Source organism: Camelus dromedarius, chromosome 4, assembly GCF_036321535.1.
Source record: "Camelus dromedarius isolate mCamDro1 chromosome 4, mCamDro1.pat, whole genome shotgun sequence".
Classification (NCBI taxonomy): domain Eukaryota; kingdom Metazoa; phylum Chordata; class Mammalia; order Artiodactyla; family Camelidae; genus Camelus; species Camelus dromedarius.
This window is the reverse complement of record NC_087439.1, coordinates 78930991-78956477: the sequence shown is the minus strand read 5'-3', so window position 1 is coordinate 78956477 and position 25487 is coordinate 78930991. Positions and strand designations below refer to the sequence as shown.

At 37.3% G+C, this 25487-nt stretch overlaps 1 protein-coding gene across 1 annotated transcript in view; it reads right to left on the bottom strand.

Annotated features, from left to right (window-relative positions):
- STAT4 (signal transducer and activator of transcription 4) overlaps positions 1-25487 on the bottom strand; it is an 82425-nt gene that overhangs the window by 14145 nt on the left and 42793 nt on the right. Inside the window, exons 4-14 of the mRNA XM_064485142.1 lie at positions 20769-20867; positions 19272-19364; positions 18284-18362; positions 17160-17245; positions 15532-15683; positions 13682-13840; positions 12902-12994; positions 9440-9499; positions 9120-9137; positions 8939-9032; positions 7087-7134 (exon numbers count right to left, since the gene is read on the bottom strand). Coding sequence (XP_064341212.1) covers positions 7087-7134; positions 8939-9032; positions 9120-9137; positions 9440-9499; positions 12902-12994; positions 13682-13840; positions 15532-15683; positions 17160-17245; positions 18284-18362; positions 19272-19364; positions 20769-20867 — 981 coding nt within the window. The remainder of the gene's footprint in view (positions 1-7086; positions 7135-8938; positions 9033-9119; positions 9138-9439; positions 9500-12901; positions 12995-13681; positions 13841-15531; positions 15684-17159; positions 17246-18283; positions 18363-19271; positions 19365-20768; positions 20868-25487) is intronic.

The window sequence follows — 25487 nt, the reverse complement described above, 5'->3', positions numbered from 1 at the left end:
AGAAATTGCTGTTTTTTTCCAGGATAAAATCTTACAGCACCTTGCTGTGTGACCAGGACCAGCAGCGCTGTCATCATCTAAAGGCTTGTTAGAAAAACAGCATCTCTGGTCTCATCCCAGGCCTACTGAACCAGATTCTGCATTTTAACAAGAACCCCAGGTGGAATTTATGAGGCAATTGTTCTCAGTGTGATGTATCCACATTATGTTTAGTCTCAAAAGGGATGTGGAATATTTGGAGACAGTATAGAAGGCTTAAACAATTTTAAAAAGAAGCCCTGTGGGAACATATGAACAGAACAGGACTTACCCAGACTAGAAACATTGGGGTGGAGTTGGGGGCGGCAGAGTCAGCTCTGGGACAAAGGGAGATCTACTACTGAATGTGTGTTAATAACAAGCCAGCATCCATTTGTATTAAGTTTCAAAAAATAAAAATAGTTCTAGTATGATGATATGGATAACAAGCACATGAGGAAGACTTTACTGATAATGAGGAATGTTAAAATAGAATTTGTTACTGAAAAGGCAGTAGAAAATCTAAATCTCCTCTCTTCCCTGGGCTAGATCACTGTATGTCACATGGCCGGAGGTAGTTGGATTGACTAGGTGGGACTGCTTCTCCCTGGGTTAATAGAAAGTTACGCTACTGAAAATTCCACTTGAAGATTTCCCAAAATCACCCCTAAAATTACCCCCAGTACATCCAGCACACCAAACAACCAACCCCCCTAGCCCAACACCTTCCTACAGGTTGAAATAAATAAATAAACCGCTCTTCCTTTGACTGAGCATGAGATGAAGTAGTTGGCTTATGTTTAAGCACCAAATTGAACAAAACCTACCCATTTGCAAACAGAAACTTCCCCTACCCTATGGGGAGGAGGTGTTTACACTATGCGAAGCAGAGACAAATGAAGAATCCACAAGTTCAAGTTCACTAATGGGTGCCACGGTGGACATGATACAAGTCTGTGCAGAACATCTGGGAGCCTGCAGTAAGAGCACAGATGAAGACCACATGCCATCTTTCTAAATATTTAACCGTGATAAATCAAGTTAACAAACTGTTAGAATATGGTCTTAGCCTCCTGCCTTGACATCTAAGCTTTCACATGACCTAACGGGCTAGGTTTTAACTCCTCAAACTCCCACTGAAACATGCTGGCCTGGGGAAAGCATGGCCATCCTGGGCCATTGTCCACTCCCCTCTCTTCCACTTCTGTGAAGGGTCTCCCATGACTAGTATGGCCTCGAGGTCTCGCCTTGTGCCTAGAAATGTGTGCATTGACAGCGTCATCTGTGCCTGGGAGAGCAGCCCTGGGGAAAAGGCTTGAACAAGCCCTGGAAGTGGGCTCGAGGGCTTTGGGGCTGGGAATTGTGTGGTCCTGGAAACTGAGTGAGCACATAGCACATTTTTCTTTGTAGGCAGGACCTCAGCTGGAGGACAGCCAATGAGAGCCTTTTTAAACTCTTATTCCTCCCATTCTAGCCCCTATACTTTAATGTGTGTAATTAAATGTATATATCTGATAAGTCATAACAGAAAATTCCCTCAGATCTTTGGGCTATGTTACATGTGTGCTGACTGTACCAATGGCAAGAGTGAGGACTCCACAAATAGAGCAATGACGTCCATTAACTTTGGAAAAAAACCTTGTGCTTTAGATATTATTTTAATGAACCGGAATGTGGATGGTGAGAGGTGTTCTTAGTGATTCAAACTGATTTCTATTATTTACTTAAAACTGCTGATGCAATTGTGAGGCACATTTAGAATGAAATTCAGCAAGGAAGCTGACATATAACACACATGACTGGAGAAGGGTGGCTCTGACAGAAGGAAGCGTCATTCATTTTCAAAGCCTGCATGGCCATTTATTTTATCAGTGCAATCCAAGCCAGGCACACCATTCAGTCTCACGTTCCTGGGGTCCATTCCTTACAGACTGGGAAAACATCAGAGATAAGATGCATCATGGGTGTCTGTGTTAAGAGCCATTTTAATCATCTGAGATGATTATAGATTTAAAATATCCATATTTGTATTATATGGCATTAAATATTATAACTGAACTGACTGCATTGTACTTCTAAAGAAAAGTACCACTGGATAATCTGCTAAGAAACTGGAAAACTGGCTGAAAAACCTGACAAGGGCTCCACCTGGAAAAAAATACACAACCTAATGAAAGGTAGGTCTGGAAGTCGTGTTGTTTTCCGTTTGCTCAGTGCCTAGTAGCACACCCTGAAAACCTAGAATATGTTAACAAATGGTCGTGGCTTTTGGCTTTTGACTTGGAAGACAACATCTAATAAGAACATATGACGGGGATAAGAATGATTTTCATTGAAATTTCTTGCTCATCTTTTAACAAGTTGCATCTATGACAATGTTGCACATGGGAAAGTATGTGGAATAGAAAACAACTGTAATAATCCATTCACTTAATAAGTATTTGTTGAGTCACTATCATCTGCTAGACACTGGCCTAGATGCTGGGAAACAGTGACAAGAGGGGAAACAATGGGACAACCACAGGAAAGCTAGATCCCAATCACAGAATTACAGGAAATGAATGCAAAATGACAACGAATTTTCGGCCCATAAAATAAGGGACTGTAAGGAAGGTGTTGCATTAAAAAGTCTACATTTTAAGTGTTATTCTTGTACCAATGTCTGTCTCAAAAAAAGCATTTTAAGCAACTACTTAAATTAGTTCAAAAGGAAATCAGCTTTCCTGTGAAAATGCTCGGGCTAGTTGGAGTGAGTGGTGGGTCTGTGTTTGAGAACACTGAACCTTGAAAGAACATCTGTTTGGCTATTTTGTTAAATGAAACTCAAGTCACCCAGGCTTTACTAATAGCTTCTTTGTGCTTCATGACTTTCCACCACATAAACAAAATTACCTAACACCTCAGTCTATGGCTAAAACTGTCATTTATCAGTTAAAGCCTACAGACAAAGAGTAAACTCGAGGGACTGCAATTCCAGCCTCCCTGTTCAAACCGTTTCCACATTTCAACAATCACTTTCTAGCAGGCTCCCTGCCAGATAAGGACCTCCGGGAAAAGCTGCTTCCTGGGAATGTTTAGTTTACAGGACAGACTGAAGCCTTCACAGGATTTGACCACTTGCTAGGTGATAAAATCTATTCTTCACTGGGACTATTCCAAGCAAAGAGCAGAGGTAGAGGAAAGAGACAGTGATTGCTAACCTCGACTTTGTGCCAGCAGGTCTACAAATTCCTCATTTCCAAAGCAAATTCTCAAAATCAAATTCATTTTAAAAAAATGACCCTACCCTCTGTTGTACTTTTGAGGATTATAGAACTTTAATCAAAAGAACTTCAGAGATTGTCTAGTCCAATGGTTTTCAAATCTCTTTTAACCCTGGAACATATTCTTAAAAGAAAATTTCCCACCTGGGTGCCAATCTGTAAAATACATAAAATAGAGCTGTCTTGATTGAAACAGGGGTAGGAGACCCAGAGCTCCACCCTTCACCAACCCCCAATCCAGAGGTGGCTCCTCTGGTCTCTGGGATCTTCTGGGAACAGGATGGGTCTAGTGCAACTTCCTCCCTTTACCCAATGCTACGGCCAAGGAGCCCCTGCACATCCTGATAGGTCACCTCTTCCTGGATAATCTCAGAGCCAAACAGCCAAGAGGTACAGCAATTCTAAGGAGGTTTGGATTGGCAACTTTGAGAAACTGTCATGGTATCTTCTAGATCATTCAATTAGTATTCAATCTAAGCTCTCCCAACCATGAAAACAGAACTGAGGGACCCAAAGTTGGGGCGGGGGCAGACAGCAGTGGGTGGTAGGTAGACATGCACTCCTATAAAAGGGGCAAACATACGTGGTGGTCTGAGGTTTCATGGACCTGGAGCCATGGGAGGAACGTGCTCAGTGGTCCTTGAAAGGGAATGTTTCCAGCAGAGCACCTGGCAGGTATGCAGGGGAGGGAGGTAAAGATTAGTAGTTTATCCTAGGTCAGGTACCACCTTTAGGGCCATTTCCAGACCTGTGTGGACACCTGCTCTTTACAGAGGGGGCAGCCTGGAGGGCTGATCAGGAAGCCCGTGGTGGGCACCTGCACAGCACACAGCAGTTGGCTCCCACACTTCTCATTTGGTCCTCACAACAACCCTCTGAAGTGTAGGAAAACATGATCCTCATTTTACAGTGAAGGAAACTGGGAGTTAGTGAGGAAAAGTGGCTTGCACAAGGTCAGCTGCCTGTAAGAAGCAGGGCCAGAGGCAGTGCTATTTCTACTGCAGCACGATGCACGCAGCAGATACGGGAGAAACCAATGTTTTCTCAGGAAGCATTATTTTAAATTCCTCCTGAACTCTTTAAGGATTCTGGTAGCTGTGTGATTTCTCAGCAGCTGGGTAAAGTGAGGACAAAAAACAGCAGTAGCTACAGCAGAGAGGAAAGGATGAGGTGCTACTTGCAAACCCACAAAGATCTCTCTTATAGGAAGAGATCTTCCCAGCAAATGGAGGGGCTGTGATGAGATAAGGAGACAGAAGGAGGTCAAAGAGCAGTGCCAAGCAGGGAGGCCCCTCCCAGGGAAGGTTTTGTGATCTCAGAGGCAGCACAGCATAGTGGCCAAGAGCCAGATTGCTATGGTTAGAATCCTGGCCTGACCACACCGTGCCTCAGTTTCCCTAACTGAAATAAGTATGACACTAACGGTATCTACTTCATAGCATTGTTGTAAGTTTCCTAAATCAATGTCAGTGAAGCTGCTAGACTGTGTCTGATACATAGCAAATGCCACATGGGGATTTGTTAAAGTCCCTATCAGGCTGTAAACTCCTGCTGCAGGTGCTCACAGATAAGCGGTAAGCAATAGCTACTATTTGAAATTCTAAAATGAGTTTACAAACATCCTAGCTCTCTGCTTGCCTGAAATTTTGGTTGTTGTAATCCCTGATCCCATGACTTGATGTGCCCGATTTTTTTTTTCCTTTGACAGAGGCACTGGAGACTGAACCCAAGACCTTGTGCATGCCAAGCACACACTCTACCACTGAGCTATGCCTCCCACCCCTATGAGTCCCACTTTATGACCAGATTTTCCCCTACTCTTTCCTGACTTTCTTTTCATCACTCTTACTGCCTGGCCAAGCCCCTGATTCCCCGGGCTCATCTTTCTGAGCCCACTTCATACACTATGCGACTTTTCAATTGTTCTTGTAGCACATAAAACAGTGTTCAAGTCTGTCATACTGAAATTCTGTCAACAGGGGGAGCTCAAAGAATAGCTTAAAATAAAATTATCCAAATTCAGCAAACTTGGACCAAAAAAAAGGAATAAAATCATTCTGATACAACTGTATGATTTTGTTATTAATCAGGAAGTGGGAGGAAGTAAATTCAGAGTAAGATAAGTAGGCAGTGTTAATGAGACTTTTTTTAATAGTGGAAGATGAGTTATTCTGTCTCTAGAGAAAGCCAAGTAAAGATTTTGATTTTATATTCATTCACAAAGATGGACAATGTACTGAAGAGTTAAGCTATTTAGATTTATTCTCATTCCACTTGTTTTACTGAAGAAAAGTTTAGAAGCACTGTGCTTCGTCTATTCAGAGTTAGTAAATACTTGTCAGGGAGGTTATGCTGCATCAAACGCTATTTGCAACTCTGGCCAAAATTCCAGGGAGATTTGGGTGGGCTTTTATCTGTAATGGGCTAATGTTTCAATTAGGAAGTTTGGGAAACTTTTATGGATTTCCACAAGGTGGGAAGAATGATTCCTACTTGTTTGGTTTACAAGGATACCCTTAAACTCAAAAGCTTTTTTCCTGTGATATCTCAGCTGAGAGACCCTGAGCCAAGGTTCTACCGTGGAGGAAAGCTTAGCTCTTCCTCGCTGGGGCTGTGATATTGGGTAAAAAGATCTTTAAGACATGATTAAGGGAATGAAAAATTCTCGGAAGGGAAAATGTAGAGCATGAAACCTGTAATGATGGATCTTCGTGGATTCGTGGGATGGGCTAGACTGACTATAGTTGCATGCCGGATTTATAATGTGCTTTTTTTCTTCCAAACAATTCAAAGAGATTTCTCATAGGAGCTGTGACTATAAAGCCAAGAGATTGGATCCATACCAGTCACACCAGAAGTAAGCCTCATTGCTCTAGAATGGCCTCGTGGAGGTGGGCTGACATATGCAGTTTCTCTGAGCAGGGAGCATTGGGCATTACTACTCGGATCTCTGAGACAGAAAAAATGCAGTACTTCTCCATCAGATCATTTGTCAAGGATCACAATTTCAGTCACTGTCAGAATGGACTTAAACTCAGGTTTTCTAATTCCAAATGTGTAGGGCACAGACATGCTCTAGGATCTAGGCCAACTAAATAGATAATTTCCAAAGCCACTTCCAATCCAGGATTCGATCACTCTATCATGTATCGACTCAAACACTCAGGCTGCATCAGTTTATTCTTTTAATCAATTCATCCAGCAAAATGCCAACCTTAGATAGAAGAGGTATCAATTGATATCATCGTAAAGTATTAGAATTATTTTTCACCTGTGTTTTTCACATACCATGTCATGATGTTCAAGACTTACCTCTTATCTGTGGAAAATGAGTGATTTTTAAGATAGTCTATAGTAATATAGGACTGACTCAAGAAATGACAGCACACTTATAAAATGCAATACAATGCAACCACTTTAAATCATGTTCTCCAAGAGTATGTAAGGTTATAAAAAGTTGTTCACATCACATCCCTATATGATAAAAAAGCAGGTTTTAAGACAATGTGTATACATATGTATACATACATGTATATACTTTTAAAGCAATATATACATAGATTGAATTCTAGAATGATGTGAACAAAAACATTAATAATCATTTTCTTAGAAAGGTGTTATACACAAATTCGATTTTCCTTTTTTTAAAACAAAATTCCCGCAATTATCAAACTTTCCATTTGTGATCAGAGAAACATGAATTTGACTTTATAAAAAATATAAAGGGCAATTTAAGAGCTTCGTAAAAAGAAGATACTATACGATTATTTCCTAGAAAAGTTCCTTTGGAGAAAACATTTCCTACCTCATTTCCTTTGTTTCCAGTACTAGACGACTTCATTTCCTTTGGTTGCTTTGCGAAAGGAAACAAGAGTGTTTAGATAGAGAAGCATTAGCAACTAAATATCAAGTTAGGTGTACCTATTATAGGAGCTTTCTTGGCCACAATTTTGACTTCTAGAACAGTAGCTCAGATGTCTACTAATTCATCGAAACCTCACACGGCTGCCCAGATTTGACAGAAAGGAGCTTCCTGTTTCACCTCATGGGATGTCATTTTAGAAACTTTCACTGAGATAAGGGAGCAGGTTGGCATAAGACTGTTTTTCAGCCACATTTCGGAAAGCGGAAATCTTATTGAGAAGTTTCAGAATCTATTCAGCACGCTGTTGTACTCGAAAAGCATCATCTGAGCAAAGCTGTGATGATTCCCATGCTTACGAAATCAAGTCTACCACACAGGCCTGGGGAAATAAACAATGGGGCAGGGTGCCACGTAGTGCAGTGAGCTACTAAATGCCACACGAGCGGGAGACACAGAGGTGTTCATGGCACAGATTACATAACGGGAAAAACAAGGCAGAAAATAAATCAGTGTGTGCAATCTGATACCACTTAAAGAATATATATATAAAAAAGAACGAAGACATACAAATAAGGATGTCAATAGTGTTATGTCAAGGTGTTGGGATCAAAGGTGATTTTTACTTTTTAAAACTTTGCTTCTCTGATATTCTATATTGACTTTTGTATTAAAAAGTGATTAAAAGTATTATGTAAAAGACAATATGTGTAAAGAATGCTTACAACTAAAGAAGTACCACGAAAACTAAGGTTTTGTTATTTTATATATTATACTTGCTGGAATAGAGACCTAACCACCTTTTTGTATGTTCCTTGTCCTTCCAAGTGACTCTTCTGGTAGACAGATGTCTCTAAATAAAGGGCCACTTAGTGCTTTACTTATGAACAAACATTGACCATTATTGAAAGTTACCTGGGGATAGGAATTGAGCTTAAGTAAAAAGAGTGCTAGTTATAAGGATGTATAATATATGACTCCTCATTCTATTTTATTTATTTAGCAGTCTCATTCAGAAGGATTCAGTCAAAAAGAAATGTACTCTTCAATACAGAAGACCAAATGAAAGAAGTAAAAAATGAAAACCAGCATAAATTTATACGTATGGATATCTTTCTGTTAACATAAAGTTTGTCTTTTAGAAAGTAGACCTTTTGAGGCTGATTCAGTGGCGCCCCAATTGATGGGTGACGTGTTTTTTGGCAAGATAAGCAGTGGGGGTCTTTGGGAATCTAAGAACTATGCAAAGAATTAGAAAGAAGGCAGGAGGAGAACTCTAGGTCAAGAGGAAGTGGTAAAAACAAGAAGCAACAGGATGAGGCGGGGTCAGCTTTCTAGAAATGTCAAGGCCAACTGCGTGCAACTCTCACACCCAGGAACATACTATTCCCCAAGCTTAATCCTCCTGAAATGAAAGGGCCTTTAGCTAGACATGTCAGTACTGGATGTCACTTGGGTAGATTTAAAAAATGAAGCCGGGAATGCCTAGCCACTCACTATAAGGAAGACTGATTGTCTGTCATTATCATCACAGTATTTCGACCATTTATGACATATATTTAGGAATGACATCACCATTGTTAAGAACTCAGATTTTCTGAGTTAAGGTTCATTTTTTTTTTTTTTTACCATTTTAAATTCTTCAATGATGGCATGTTTTATTTCTCAATTTGGCCCATAATTTACATAAGAAGCACTAAAGAACAAAAATCATTACATTATAAGGCCTATTAGATTAGATGTGCCTGACGGGGGGGTGGGGGGAAAGCTTGTACAATTTTACTGCCAAACTCACCAAGTGTCGGAATTCTACAGAGAGACTCCCATTGGAAGATTCTTCAATGGACATGGCTTTGACGTGAGTTCCACAAAGCACAAATCTTCGATTGCTAGAGAGAAAATCTTAGCTATTTATGTGGTCCCAGGTAAAATATATTTATGAGAACAGCAAGAAATTTCTAAAGTAAATGTCTTACCTTAGAGTTGAAACATTCCTGTAAAATCAAGAAGATTCTTTAAAATGTGTTCTTTAATAGATCTAATAAAAACTTTCCTATGATACTTTAGAAGATAGTATATAAAATTTCATTTCAAGTCTTTATAGTAAAATTTTTAAAGTGAGACTTCATTGGAATTCTGTTAAATGTTTGAACTTCAAAGTCAAATATTTGAAGTACTGTGATATGTAATGTTAGAGAAGTAAACTGAAAAGTTTAAAATTATTCTATAAAATAAGGACAATTGTTTTTAAAAAGCCTTACACTTTTCATGTTTCAGAATGAAATTAGAAACTTACTTGTCAATTGATGCTTTCACCTTTACCTGATAGTTTAGTTCTGGTAATTTTATTAGTAGTCTGGAAAGACACATAAATAAGGAATTAAAGATAGTAATTTACATGACAGCCTCTTTATATTTTAAGAGTTAAATATATTTATGGCAAATACATATAAATCAAAATTACATCATCTCCTATTATATGTTAATGTGTTTTAAAAATGTCCAATTCCTGTATAGTTTGCCATGTTACTAATACTGACATCAACTATTTGGTATCACACGTACTTGGGAAGTGTTTCCATATTGCTTCAGTTGATTCGTGTTGGATAATATATTGGCTAGGTTAGAAAAATAGCTATATATTTTGGCTAAAGTTCAAATCTGGATTAAATGTATAAATATAAGAAAAAATTTTTGCAAGTCGATTAATGTGTTTCTATTGTATTCTCATATTATAAAAAATAGAAAAATATTGTAAGCTTGGTAAAACTGAATGTTCTGATGATAACTGTTTTATGGTAAAATACTGAGAAAGACTAGGACTCTGGTAGAAGGTGGGAAATTCCACTTTAAATGCATTTGCAGTCTTTAAAGACATTTAAGTAACAGCAAAAACGTTCATAACTAAAAAAGATGTAACTTCAAACAAACAAGTGATTAAAGGTCAGAATAACAATTCCTTTAATTCCTTCTTCTGGTATCAGCCTTCCTTTACTCCTTAGCATTTCCCAACTCTTCTGCGCTGCACCCTCTCTGTAGGTACAGTTGGGTTTCAGAGATATTCATTCAATCACTCACCTACTCATTCATTTACTTATGTACTCATCCCAAACCTGGTTCATTCACTCAGCATGTATTGAGCTCCTCATATAAACCCAGTACAGCCCTGGGCACTGGGAAACTGGCGTAGTGAAGATTAGGGGAGGGAGAAGCGTGAACAGGGCTCTACATAAAAGGAAGAAGTCCAGCCATATAGTTGGAATATAGAGAATGGTGATAAGCAACTGATTGGCATTAGAGAAATACAATCATAGATAATAAATAGCCTAAACAAAACAAAAAGAATGCAACAAAGTTTTCTTAAAAATTCTGCCAGGACTGGTTTCAGGGCTCGGAGTATGGGTGTAGCTGTTGGTAGTCAGGGGTGAAAAGGTCATATGAAGTAAGGCCAGATGGTTTCCCTCTCTGCTTTCCTGTCTGTCCCACTTCAGGAAGGATCTGATTCACTGTAAGATGCTGATGACAAAAGGGAGTCCCATGTCACCCTCTCCCCTTGAAACAGGAGGATGGAGTGCTGTGGTAGAGAGGAGTTTTAGGGAAAATCTTGAATACATTTTTTTTTCAATTGTAGTATAGTCAGTTTACAATGTTGTGTCAATTCCTGGTGTACAGCATAATGTTTCAGTCATACATATATATACACATATATTTGTTTTCATATTCTTTTTCATTATAGGTTACTACAAGATATTGAATATAGTTCCCTGTGATATACAGTATGAACTTATTGTTTACCTATTTTATATATATTAGTTAGTATCTGCATATCCCTAACTCCCAATTTATCCCTTCCTGCCCCCTTTCCTCCCTGGTAACCAAGTTTGTTTTCTATGTCTGTGAGTCTGTTTCTGTTTTGTAAATAAGTTCATTTGTCTCATTTTTTTTGATTCCACATATGAGTGATATCATACAGTATTTTTCTTTCTCTTCCTGGCTTACTTAGAATGACAATCTCCAGGTCTACTCATGTTGCTGCAAATGACATTTACTCCTTTTTATGGCTGGGAAGTATTCCATTATATAATGGAATATATATATACCACAACTTCTCTATCCAGTCATTGGTCGATGAACATTTAGGTTGTTTCCATGTCTTGGCTATTGTAAATGTAGCTGCTATGAACATTGGGGTGCATATATCTTTTCAAATTAGAGTTTCCTCTGGATATATGCCCAGCAGGGGGATTGCTGGATCACAGGGTAAGTCTATTTTTAGTTTTTTGAGGAATCACCATAGTGTTTTCTGTAATAGCTGCACCAAACTACATTCCCACCAACAGTGTAGGAGGATTCCCTTTTCTCCACACCCCCTCCAGCATTTATTGTTTGTGGACTTATGATTGATGGCCATTCTGACAGGTGTGAGGTGATACCTCACTGTAGTTTTGATTTTCACTTCTCTGATAATTAGCAATATTGAGCATCTTTTCATGTGCCTATTGGCCATCTGTATGTCTTCATTGGAGAATTGCTTATTTAGGTCTTCTGCTCATTTTTGGATTGGGTTGTTCGTTATTGTCATTAAGTTGCATGAGCTGTTTATATTTTCTGACTGAATACCAAGTAAAGGATCATCTATCAAGACAGTGGGGAACAAGGTACAGTGAAGAAGAATGGAGACCCAATAATTAGGTGGAAGAGGAGGGCAGAACACCCAAGCCAGGGACTGATGGTCTATGCCTCTGGCAATCGGTTCAAACAACATGCCAGGTAGTGCCCATTCAGGGATCTCTTCCACTCAGAACTTACACAGTGTTGTATGTTAATTACATCTCATTAAAATGAAACTAAACTAAAAATGCAGTTCCAACAGTGATCTGTGATCACGGATGCTGCCATGGGATCCTAAATCACTGTCTATCATCCATCATCACTTCTTGTACTAGTCTGGAATTTCAGCTTTACAGAGGTGAATTCTAGTGATTAGGAATTTAAAGCTTCGGGGCCTTGGAGATTGAGGCATGATGAAACTCTTTGAACATTTGATGTCAAACTCATTATTTTAAGTGTCATTAGGGAAAGCTATGTGTTTTGGTTTGCTCACGCTAATGGAAAGGATCAGATACACAGATAAAGCAGCAACATAATAATTTTTTTAAAAATCAGGTGCATAGTAAGAATATGCTGAAAATCATAGTGTTGAGAATTTTCACAGAAAATCCAATAAGCTAGCTGTAATCACAGGGGAAGAATGTGCCAATATATTTCCTGGATAGGATATTCAAACCCTTCCATAGTCTGTCCCCAATCTATCTACTCACTTCTCTCTCCCTACTCACGGTGCTTACAAAGCAGATGCAGGAAGTCGTCATTCTGTAGCCTTACTCTCCTACACTCCACTCTCCTTCCCCTCTGCTCGTTCCTCAAGGTCCTCCTCACCCTGACCACGAGGCATTCTCCAGTCTCCCCAGTCTCCTTGCTAGTCAGTCTCGTGAGCAGTTAATTCCATGTTGCCTGATACTGTGACTTCACACTTCCATGCTAATAACTCTCATGTCCTCGATTCACTGTCACACTCTTTACAAGCAGGGCTCTCCCATTACCATTTCTGTGGGCATTTGCTATAGCTTAGTGCTAGGCATACAGGAGGCACTCATTGAAGACTAGCTGAATGAAAGGCATAGTGAGAGAAATTAGCCTCAATTACGCAGTGGCTGGGGCACCGTAAATGTGAAATGACAGAATACATTCTGCCTACCTTAGCTTTACAGTAAACTGAATGAGAGTTTTGAGGACCATCGGCCTCTGAGGGTGGGTTGGCATGCATGGCTGTCGTTCAACCACAAATGAGCTAGAGTCAAAGGGGAAAAAAAAACCGTGTCATTTGAAAACACTGAAAGTATTGACAGGCTAAAAACCACAGAGGAACAGGATGCTGTCCTTTTATAAAATCCAAATTTTCTCCACTTTGAAAACATTCAAACCCCCGTTAAGCTCAAATCTTTCCAAGATTTCCCATAAATAATTACCGGGAGATGGGAACGACCTAAAGATTGTCCCTAAGTGACAACAGTAAATTCTGGTTATACTTGAGTGAAGAATAAAAGCCCCAGCCTATTTTTATCATAGAAAGTTAACTTCATGCCATTTTTGAGCTAGATACTAGGATTTCTTGTACATATTAGTATTTTTTTGTCTTTAGATGAGCTTATAAACATAAACATGTTCTCCACCCTTCATTTCTCGGATATGTACTTTAAAAGAAATCCTTGGAACTTTCTTTTTTAAAATATGAAAAATGAACTTTGGGTAGGTGATGTACTTGGCTCATGAAAAACGGCGTTAGCTGGTGGGAGAAGCGTTGAAGGGTAGAAATGTTGCTGGCACTCTCTGGAGCTTTATTCACTTCACCCTGAGGCTCACTAACACTTCCCAAACCCCTTCTTCGCCTTAACACCAAAACCCAAGCCACGTGTCCTTCTGACTCCACAGGACTGAGGCTGCTGTGAGGCATTTAAATGGAAAACACTTGACTTACTTCTTAAAGAGGTTGTAGATCAGGAAGGTGACTCTTTCCAGCAGATGTGCTCTTTGCAGTGGGATGGGATCACCTTCATACGTCATTTTGGTAGATTGCTCCTCTAGTTTCTCCAACTGCCTTCTGAGTTGGAACAGACTTTCTGCCAGCAGTGTAAAGCTATTGAACAGCAAATGAAAATGGAAGATAGTTTTTCACCTAACAGATTACCAATTTCACTGTTAACCATATTTAGCAAATACTAAATTATTAAATAATTATTAAATTAACTAAATTAATCACTTAATTCCATTCAAGATTAGGGACAGTTTTTATGTTTATTTCCTTAATCCAGTTTTTCTCTAAAATGCATGGAAGATGTTAACATTTTCAGATTTTTACTTTCAGTTATAGACAAGAAATCATTTAGGAAATTTTGTCAGCATCTAGAACCAAATCTCTTTTAATTATCCTTTGTTTAAAAGTGTTAAACACATATATTTTTACAATATGGCACTCACTAAGGGGGAAAGAAAGAGCAAATTTAAAACTCTGAAAATACATGATATAAAGAAAGTTATGTGTAAGAATACCGAAGAAAAAAAAATATGACATATATATATATATATATATATATATATATATATATATATATATATATATATATATATATATATATATATATATATTTTTTTTTTTTTTTTGTAACAAATCCTAAGTATTAGCCAAAAATTATCGATGGATCTCTCTGGAGAAATGTATCTGCTTGGAGACTGACTTGCTCCGTGTGATCTTACCTTGGAAGTGGAGGTGGCAGCTTGGGCTGGAAGTCTAGGGAAGAGGGAGATGAAAGGCACACAGAAGGGCCTCCGACTAAGAGGAGGCAGCCTGTCTCAGCAGACTTTTAAGTCCACATGGCCTTGACAGCAGCTCTTTCTACTTAAAGTGTATTCCCCAAATAACATTGCGGAAAGAATCGCCAACCCCCCATGGAGTTTGTCATGAGCACCATTATCTGCTGAGCTCTTTACTGCTCCCTTTGTTGTTTACCTTGTTTTCACAACAATAGAGCACAGTGAGGTCAGAGAATCAAAGTATCTCCCCAAGGAAAATCAATAGATTTTAAAAAGAGCCCAGTTACTTTTCTTGAGAAGAAGGCCTGGAGGTGCAGAGCTCTTTGTGCAAACGTGCCCAGTTACTACGTATTTTCATCGTATTGCATTGCACCCTTTGAAAGCAATTTTCAATTTCAGCTGAACATTTTCCTTCTTTTTCATTATATTTTCTAATTGCTTGTTCACTCAGTTTTTTATTTTGCATTGATGAGGTGGAATCCCTATCAACCTTTTTTCTCTTTTAGTACAAAGGATAGTGTCTATACATGATTGTACGTGCACATGTGTATCTAGGCAGGGGGTGCCATGTTGTGTTAGCTTGAGAGTTTCCATTTAAGTGAAAACACAAAACTAATGTTTAACTCTGACATGTTAAGTACTCATTTAAAAAATGAGATCTAGCTTTTGAATCTAGTGTTTCTCATGCCCTTCAAGAAAGGCAATTTTTAGTGCTGGTTTGAAAAATTCATTTAAGCCTTTTAAGATTGATGTATTAAATGAAAAAATTAAGCAATACTTATTTATTCTGTAGATTTCTATAGATGCTTTCCTTTTCTCCCCAAAAGAATGAAAATTAAGAACACTTAGACAATTACATCTATTTGTTTTCAACTGTGGAGTTCCCAGCTGCTAATAAACCATCAACAGGCTGAATGAATTGCTGTTTGGGTCTAAGCCTGCCATCTCTGGTGGGGCGACACTGAAGTTTTGTACTTCCTGTGGTTTTCACTAGAATCTAAACTCAATTCGCTTTACCAGTTTTGCAGTTGGTCGAGCCCACTGTGGAGTGGACCTCCGATGCAGGCGATCTGCTGCCTTCTCTTCCAGTCCTGCAGCTCTTCCACCAGCATGCTGTTCATTAACAAGTCCGTCTCATTCACGATTTGCGTCATCTTACTAAGGGCTTCCTAAAAACAAAGGTGACTACTGAAAAGATTTTTATGACACACAACCATAATCACTCATAATTCAACCTGTAAACAATTTGTCTGACTTGGGAAATAAAGGCTTGGTTAAAATCCTGACCAAATATTTTCACTAACTACTACCTTCTATTTGCCATAATGCTGCCTTTTCAAATAATTAAATTATCACAATTCAATAATGCCATGAAGAAAGAAGCCTGATCAGTTAACATTCTCATAATGTCTCGAAACAGTCTCATAATGTCAATTAGTATAAATACATTAGATTGGTAATTCCTGTGACAATATTGAATCCTGTTGTTATAAAGCCATATATATGCTTTTTAAAAGGCCATTTGTAAATTGAATTTACATTCTTAGAAATATGTTTATGCCTTTATTTTTAAATGTACTGACTAAAACTTGAGTCTTCCTGTGTTAGTTTTTATTACTATGTTACCTGCGTTTGAGAGGCACAGTGGAAGAACATAACCTTCAAAGGCCTAGGGATTAGAAGATGTGAATTTCTAACTTGACTTTGCCACAAGCTGTGTGAATTTGGACAAACCATTTAACTTTTTTAGAACTTGGTCTTCTGATCTAGACAATCAGGTGAATGGACTAAATTATTTCCAAGGTTCCCCCTCTCCTAAAATCTTATTTCTAAAGTAGAATAAGATGGTAATGCATAAAATGTATAGCATAGATTTATTGTGCATAAAAGCATTATTTGGGTTTAATATATGCATGTTTAAAATCTGACATATAAATCTTTAAGTTTATAATTAATTTAGGGTGAAAAAATTTACGTTTGTGTTTGCACAAATTCCTGCACAAAAAAATGAAGCCAAACTTTTAAAAATAACCTATTGATTTCTCAGTGACTGGTTAAATTTCAATTGTGTCTGTTTTCAAGGAGAGGTAGAAAATTGAAATAGACATGTTTCCCCTCTTTTAAAATATGTTTATTGTGCCAGAAAAATGTTCTTCCTCTCCTTGGGAGGAGTTCAGATTGAACATGTTCAGTCATCGATGGACTATCCTGAAGTCTAGGAAACTACCTGTCACAATATCATTTTTCAGAATAGAAATTGGAACGCTTATTTTTCCAGTAAAGTTTTAGTAGTCATCAAGTGGTATTTTAATTATGCATGTGCAGTAGAACCCATCTCAGCATGTAAGTACAGCATGTCTGAAATAGAGGCAAATAAAAATTGTGTAAAATGTTCACCTTGAAGTTAACAGTAGCTACAGAACCAGCACCACATACATAAGAGAAACAGACTCTAGAGAGGTCCTGCTTTATAAACGTAGGTAGAGAAACATGGCAAATGGTACAGTACTCTTCCTAGAAACACTGCTGTTTATTCATTCGGCGTAAATGAAACTGATAAAACCCAAGAGCTTGTTTTTTTTTAAGTAGGACTAGATATAGAAAAAAAAATTAGGCAAAAAGCCAAATTAAAGTTCTTTACTAGCCTTTCTTTTGAAGTCAAGACTGTTCAGCATTTCTTGCAGAGTCAAAACTTCCTGATTCATTAGAGCACTGTTCTTGTCACCCTGATCTGTAAGGGAAAGGAGATCAGAGTTAGAGTCCCCTCCTAGCCAAAGCCCTCTGTCCTGAAAGCCACCTCGACTGTAACGTGCCTTCCTAAGATCCCACGATGCAAGAGCCTAAATGGGACCATTAGTGATGAGCTTGGATGTAAATGCCCGTCTGCTTGTTTTGCCAGGAAGAATTACAACCAAGCAGACCAAAGAGGAGCTCTCTGTCTTACAGACCTCGAGAAAAGACCATCCTTCACACCATGTTCCTTTTGGAGGCAGGGAGAGAGGAGACAAAGTTTTTATAATGGATTCCTTATTAGATCATCTCTACATTGATAATGACCTTGGTTGGTTGGCATAAGTAAGGGGAGGGGACCATGATTAGATTAGACCATAGTCGACTCCTGATGCCTTTTCAACCACCTGGAAGAGTTGTGGTTTTACCTACTGAGGCTCAGGAACTAATAAAGACCAAATCCTTTGCGTTCCCTTTTTCTTTGCAAAACAGGCTAGCCTCACAGTAAAACTAGAAGAAGTGTGAAAGAGTTGCAAATTAACCAAAATGATTTCTCCTCTTAAATGGCTGACATGCAATAAACACTGTTTATATCTAGACAGCAGAATTTTGTGTGATTTTTAATTTTGTGATGCTTTACTTTCCAAATATCCTATAGTGAATCACATTTCTACTTTTTAATTTTAAAAATTATATTTAAAAAACTCACCTATTGATATTAGTAATTTCCTGATTCCTGTTAGGCAAATTATTACTTTTGTTAGTTTTGATAATGATATTTTGATTTGATAGAACGTTCTTAAGTTTTTGGAGACGCATGCTGAAGTAGGGGTGATTTCTCATGAGCTTTATAGTTTACTTTGAATTCGTTGGTAAAAAATATTTGTACAAGGACAGAAAAGAAAGAAGCAAAATACTGTCCTGCAATCTCTCTTCAATTAAAAAAAAGATTAATTTACCAATTCTGTCAGTGAAGAAGAAACCCTAGTCATGTTGCCTTTATGTCCCTATGTGGAAATATAGACAAGCAAAAACTTACCCATTGTCTGAATTGTTTTATACCTGTAGTCAAATTCATCTTGCAGATCTTCTAAATACTTGGTGTCTTGTTCTGTCATCTTTTTAAAAAAGAAAACATAATCTGTTGTCACAATTAAGCATGTCAATGAAAAAACATCATTCATCATCAGTATTTCAAAATACATTGACACTTCCAGTCTCTAATAATATCCTAGACTAACTGTATAGAATCTATATTTGCTAAGGGCTAATTCCCATGAACGCTGAATAACGCTGGAAGAACCAGACTAAATTTGCTCTTCCATTTTCTCTTCCTGAGTGTTCGCAAATCTTTCAGCATCTTGCCTCTTATTTCTCAGTCAGTTCCAAATGATGCTACTAATATACTTTTTACCTGAGAATATGGATAATTTTTCCATTTTAGCCCCATATGACTCTATTAGTGCACTATCTTTTCGCTTAAAGTCTCCATTCTCAACAGCTGTAGTTTATGACAATTCAGTCTAAAATTTTTTTCCTCTCTACTTCTTAGAAAAAAAATTTCCTCCTCTATGTCTCCTGTTCCTTCTGTCATTGAGATTTTTACTTTTCTTCAAACCTGATGATGTTTTTCTCCTCAGACGTAAGAGGGTCAAGATCTGGGCTAAAAGTTTTTCAAGCGGTATTATCTCATGCAGTCCTCATAACAATCCTGTGATGGTGGTTACCCTCACTTTTACAGACAAATAAGCAAAAGTTTAGACATGTGAAGTAACTTCCTTGCCTGAGGACACATGGCTTCTCAATGATGGAGTTTGGTGTGGGAACCCCAATCTCCAGTAAATTGAAATTTAAAAGCTTTCCCCAAATAAATCTTTTCTAACATGAACATAGTGTGTGAGAGATACTTCTAACAAATTACCCTATGATTTCTGTATGCACTCACTCTGGGCACATGAGAGAAAGGTGCATGGTTAGTTGTACAGGGACAATAGCTAGTCTTTCCTGGTATCTCTAAGATCACTCACCTGCACACTATTCTTAATGGCAGCCACTTTGTGCTCCACATTCCTCTGTCTTTCTGAAACTGAAGAACTTTGCAAGGATTTTTCCAGAGGTCCCTGGAAAAACAACATCCTGAAATTTTAATAATGTTGATAAAACAGGTTTATGATGAATGTAGTATATATAATACACTTGGAACTGAGGTTTGGATCAGAATTCTCTACAGCCTTTAAAAACCATGCTATACGTGGTATTGGCACAAAAACAGACATATAGATCAATGGAACAGAATAGAAAGCCTAGAAATAAACCCATACTCCTACGTGTGTGTGTGTATGATTGATACATCTATATCATATCCATATATTTGACACTGGTTTGAATACAAACCAGTGTTTCTTTTGGGGGTAGTATGTGATACCCACAGATTATGTGCAGAGTGATTTTGATGAGCAACTATTCAAGTAAACAGATGTTTCTAATTTGACTGATACCTGACATGTGAAGAGAACACACAAACACGCACATATGAAATGACGAGAGATAAGAGGGCTACAAAAAAAGGACGGCTGAGAATACAAATGAGACTATCATATATTAGTAATAACATCTCAATTTTCACACAAAAAGCACTGAATCAAACTATATTTATTTTAGAAACTTACTAACTTTACATTTTAAATTAAATAAAAATGATACCATCCTTCATCATCTAAAAAATTAAAGTAAATTGTTAAAACTTCATACTTCTCTGTAAACAATATAACGTGACAACAACTAAATCTGAGAATTTTTAACAGTTGAAAAAAGATACTTGTTTTGGACCTTCAAAAATATAGTGGTGTGATTTACTAAGTTATTTGGAAAATTGATTATTTTTCATACTCTTTCCTTTTTACAAGGATTAACTGAAAAAGCATTCCCAAGGACTCCATTAACTCCTCTACTTTGTCTCTGATGGGGGCTCTGAATTCATTCAGGACAGTGGGATAGAATACGATCTAAAATATGGCAGGGCAAAGCACACTGAATCAATCAACAAGCAAGTATTTACAGAGTTTCTGTAAGACAAAATTCCTGCTTGTGCAGTAGTTTGGATTTGTGGGGTAGGAAATCGGGAACTGCTGAATGGTTTTCAGCAAGATCACTACCTGAGGATAAATGTGCTGAGGGAAGCAGAGCCCAAATGGTTAGGAATTCATCTAAGAGGTGGTTACTATCCTCCTCAACTAATATTGTAAAGACCATGGACCAGAGTGGGACCAGCGGAAACAGAAAAGAACCTATAGATAGGATTCCAGAAGCAAATTCTAGGAAGACTTGGTAGTTATCTCAACAAGGAGGCAGGAAAAAGGAACTATTCAAAGATGATCCCAAGACCGTGATTCCAAGTGACTGGAAGGATGGTGTCACCATTAACATAGGAAGAAGAAGATGGTTGGGAAAAAGACAAGAATTTCTGTCTCAGAAAAATTGAGTTCCCCGGGTGATAACATGATTACAACTTCAGAAAATAATACCTGAACGGGCATGTTGGCTGCAGCCAATATTCTCCTCTCTTCTCTTAAACAATTTGAAATAACCACAGCTACATGCATTGGATTTCCGTGAAATTTTCCCTGGGGGGAAAAAAAGGAGCTTAAATATATATACAATAAAGAAACATCACTACTTGCAAATAAAAAATAATCTCCTGATAAATATATGGAATTATCTGGGATTTGTTTCAACAATCTACTCTATTATAAAGCCACAGAAATTTATATTGTAACTACAGACTCCTATGTGGCATATTATTCTGTCTTCAAAAATTATTTTTAATAATTCAAAATAGTTCTTGAGCACCTCTGTAGGAAAGGCCCTGAACGCACACTCAGGAGGGTCTGCTTACCTTGGGCTTACAGTAAGTTTTACAAGAGTTACTTCTTTGTAAATTATTATGAACCAGGGTGGTCCCTCCTGTTCACTTGTTAACTCTGTGCTTCATGATTTGGCTAAAGTACTTCTTTTAGTCCCTGTTTGGTGCTGCTCATGTCAACTGGCTCATAACAATATCAGTATGCTAGATGAATGTAGTATATATACTCAATAACACACACCAACAACAATATTTTTATGACATCTAAGCATATACAGTTTTTATTACCAAGGCCAATGATGCAGATACTGAATGCAGCCGACGGGCCTAATTCAGCCATTAGGTGTGTTGTGTAAGTTGAAATACCATAATTCCTTCAAGGGAGCATGCGCTACCCATGGTTGTTGTAGTGTCCACCAGGCACTCGTTTACTTTACCTGCCAGGCCCCTCTAAATGTCTGCGTTTTCTTGGTTTAGAGGACTAATTTGAACACCACTGTCATTTCAGTCAGTAGTGTTAAACTTCTTTGTTACTAGACCTTTCCAAGGCAGGATTAATAGGACGCACAATAAATGTAGACAAATGCATATATTTAGCTTCCCTCTGCCCTCCTCTCTGAAGGAGGTGCTGATTATCCATGAAATGGCCAAAGAGTCAATAGCAGAAAAGATAAAAATAATAATCCACAAGGTGTAAAATTAATAATTAATCAAAGGTTGATTATACAGACTAGTAAACCCAAAGTTCTTTCTAGGATTTCTTTCCTCGCAAGAGGTCATTGGTTGTATATACTTTTATGGCTTTGACCATTGCCACAATTTTATTAGATGATGGCACTCTGGACACCAAATATCTGAGTTCCTGATTTTCCATATTCTATAGCTTTCAAAACTTTCCCCCCTTTAAATCAGAAAACTCCAAAAGAAAAAACCAAAAATGAATTGGCAGAAACTCTTAAAGAAATTAAAATGATGCTATTTATTAAGCAAGGAAACCAAATTTCTGATTTCTGCATGCTGACAATTTCAGATTCTCCCTACTTAGAATTTGTTCCTGTTTTTTAATTTTCCTGTCTACTGATTTTTTTCCCCAAATACCTTCCATTTAACTCCCCAAGAAAAGCTATGTTTTCTCATTTTGCCTCTAATTTATTTTTAAAATACTCCACTGATAAAAATAAAGGGCTTCTCCCAGGGCTAATTTGGAGGCGCCGTTATTTATGTAAACTTAAAAACTATTCCCATCCAAGACCAGGGGTTCCTCTAAGACCCTAAGAATCACCATTTGTCTTTGTTTTTCTCGCTGTTACAGTTCTTCCTTGTCGATCATTCAGATACTACCTTTCAGCATTTCTCAACTCCTTTGTCTACACTTTTTCATCTTCCTTTCCTACTTGAACTTTTCTTACCTTCCCTTTCAGATTCAGCTTCCCCCTTGTTTTTTGAGGTTAAGTTATTCATTTTTTCTCCTTCATTAAGATCAAAGCATCACCATTGTTTTTTTCACTTTCCTTTTGCATTTGTCCTTAGTCCTTCACTTAAATGTATAAGACAAAAACATCTTATGGAAAATTGATCACGATAGATTCAAAACCAAATTAGCTCTTTTTTTTGATCAGGTAATTTATTTTTTAATTTTATTTTTATTTTTGATTGAAGTATAGTTGCTTTACAATGTTGTTAGTTGCAGGTGTACAGCGAAGTGATTCAGTTATACACACACATATATATTCTTTTTCAGATTCTTTTCCATTATAAGTTATTACAAAATGTTGAATATAGTTCCCTGTGCTATACGGTAGGTCCTTGTTGTTCATCTGTTCTCTATATAGTAGTGTCCATATGCCAATCGCCATCTCCTAATTTCTCTCTCCCTCCCCCACCCCTTTCCCCTCTGGTAACCATATGTTTGTTCTGCGAATCTCAAATTAGCACTCTTAATTTTCATATCAAAGATATCCTTATGTTCACCTTTCAATCGTTACCATATATATGGACCATTGACACTCCAAAAAAGCAACAACAAAAAAACAAAACAAAAAAATCCACCCTTAAGTGTGTGTTGGTGGGAGGAAGGAAGGAAGGGAAACTGGCCTTTTTTTCGTGTGTGTCTGTCTCTCTTATGTAGAGATACTGCAAATATCTCCCACTCTGTGGCTTGTCTTTTCGCTACCTCTTACTGTCAGTAAACAGAAGATTTTCACTATAGTGAAGTCAAACTTATTAATTCTTCAGTTTACTTTAGTGCTTTTTATTACCTAAGAAATCTTTCCCTAACCTACAGTTATGGAGATTTTTTCATGTGTGTGTGCGTGTGTATGTATGTATGCATATATATATATATATATATAAAGTCTTTAGAGATTTGCCCTTAATTGTTTAATTCACTTGTAGCTTATTAACAATGAGAGGTCCTTTTCACTATGTTCTATATGTATACTCAATTCCAACAATATTTATTGAACATTCTGTTCTTTCACCACTGCTCTGCTGGGCCAACTCTGTCATAAATCAAGTGCCCATATATGGTTGTGTTTGCTTCTGACTCCATTCCATCTTATGGTTCTGTCTATCTCTGCTTTATCAACAGACTGTATTAATTACTAGAGCTGTATAATACATTTTTTATGTCAAGTAGAATAGGTTTTCTTTGCATTTTCACATAAATTTTAGAACCACCTTGGCAAGCTACAAACACACACACACACACACACACAACCAAGCTGAGAATTTGAATGGCACTGTATCTTTAGATATGTTTGGGAGACTTGGCATTTTTATAATATGCTCTAATCTATTTAGGTCTTCTTTAATGTCTCTCTATTAAGCATCATTTTCCACAGAGATCTTAGACACTTTTTGTTAGATTTATTTCCATGCAGTTGGTATTTCTGATAATGGATAGTGTCTTTCTTTCCTAATTGCTTATGCTGGTATGTAGAAATATATTTGACCTTTATGTATTGATTTTGAATCCAGCAACTTGACTAAACTCTTAATAATTCTATTACTGTACTATAATATCTTTTATCAATTTTACTAAAAATTTATCTGCAGATTCTTTTGGATTTTCTGCAAACACAAGTCATATCTTATGTGAATACTGATAACATTTTTTCCCTTTTCATTCATCTAATTCCATCAAGATCTCACCTTTATCATATGCCTTGTTTAGAAATAAATTGGTTAATTTCTAAACATAGGGATTTTCTACTTATCCTTTTTCTTTTTTACTGATTTTTATCGATTTTAAAATTCTGATCAGAATAAATACTGTAAATGACTTTAATCACCTAAAACTTAGTAAGACTTCTTTGTGGCCCTGCATATGAACCTTTTGTAAATGTTCCACATGAGCTGTAGAGAATGTGAATTCTGCACTTGTTGGGTACAAATGACTTATACAGGTTCATTAACCCAACTTTGTTCATTGTTTTGTTCAAATTTCTGAATCCTTGCTGATTTTTTTTGCCTGATTAATTTTATCAATTAGGCATGTTAAAATCTGTTTTGTGAATTTTTCTTCTTGTGGTTCTTTCACACACATTCAGACTTGTTATACATCACTAGTGAATCAAATCTTTCATTATTATGAATTGACCTTTATCTTTAATGATTTTTGCCTTGAAACAAAATTATGAACTATGACATAATGCTTATTATCACTTAGAATTTTTTATTCTTATTGAAATAACTCTTGATTTATTTCAACACAGATATATTTAAAATCACATATGGCATTGTGCATGTATGAAAGGATAAATATACAGGAAATAAATTGGTTAATGTATTCCTAAAACATCTTCACATATTTACAATTCAATTTTTGTGAATCTCTTTTTTCACCTTATATTCATTGGCATTCATGTTTTTTCCATAAAATAATGTCCTTTGGGCCATCAAGAAAGTCAGTGACACAACATTTCTTTAAAATGTGCATCACTATTATCTCCATTCTGTAAGTTTGGATGCTGGCAATTTTCCTGATCTTACCAGAAGTTCTCAATGGGAAGTTTTCAGACAAGAACCAGGACTCACTCACATTCCTTCTGCAAATGGTCCTGTAACTGACTGATGACTGCAGCACTGATGACTAGTGACCTAGTCATGCCACCATGATTGTCAACTACATCACTATTTTAGATGAAATGATTAGGTAACCATTCCGATACATCTCCATAAAGTCACTGAGAACTAAAATATATAGCAGGTTCCCAGATGTCTGTTCCAGAAGATGTCTAACCAGTCCTCTATCTGCTCAACCACCATCCGTACTACTCTCGTTCACTCCCAATAACATCTTTGAAGAAGTTCTTATAATTAGACATGGTTTACAGTTTAAATTAAATATGGTGGTAGCTTTAGCAATTGGCACTGAGGC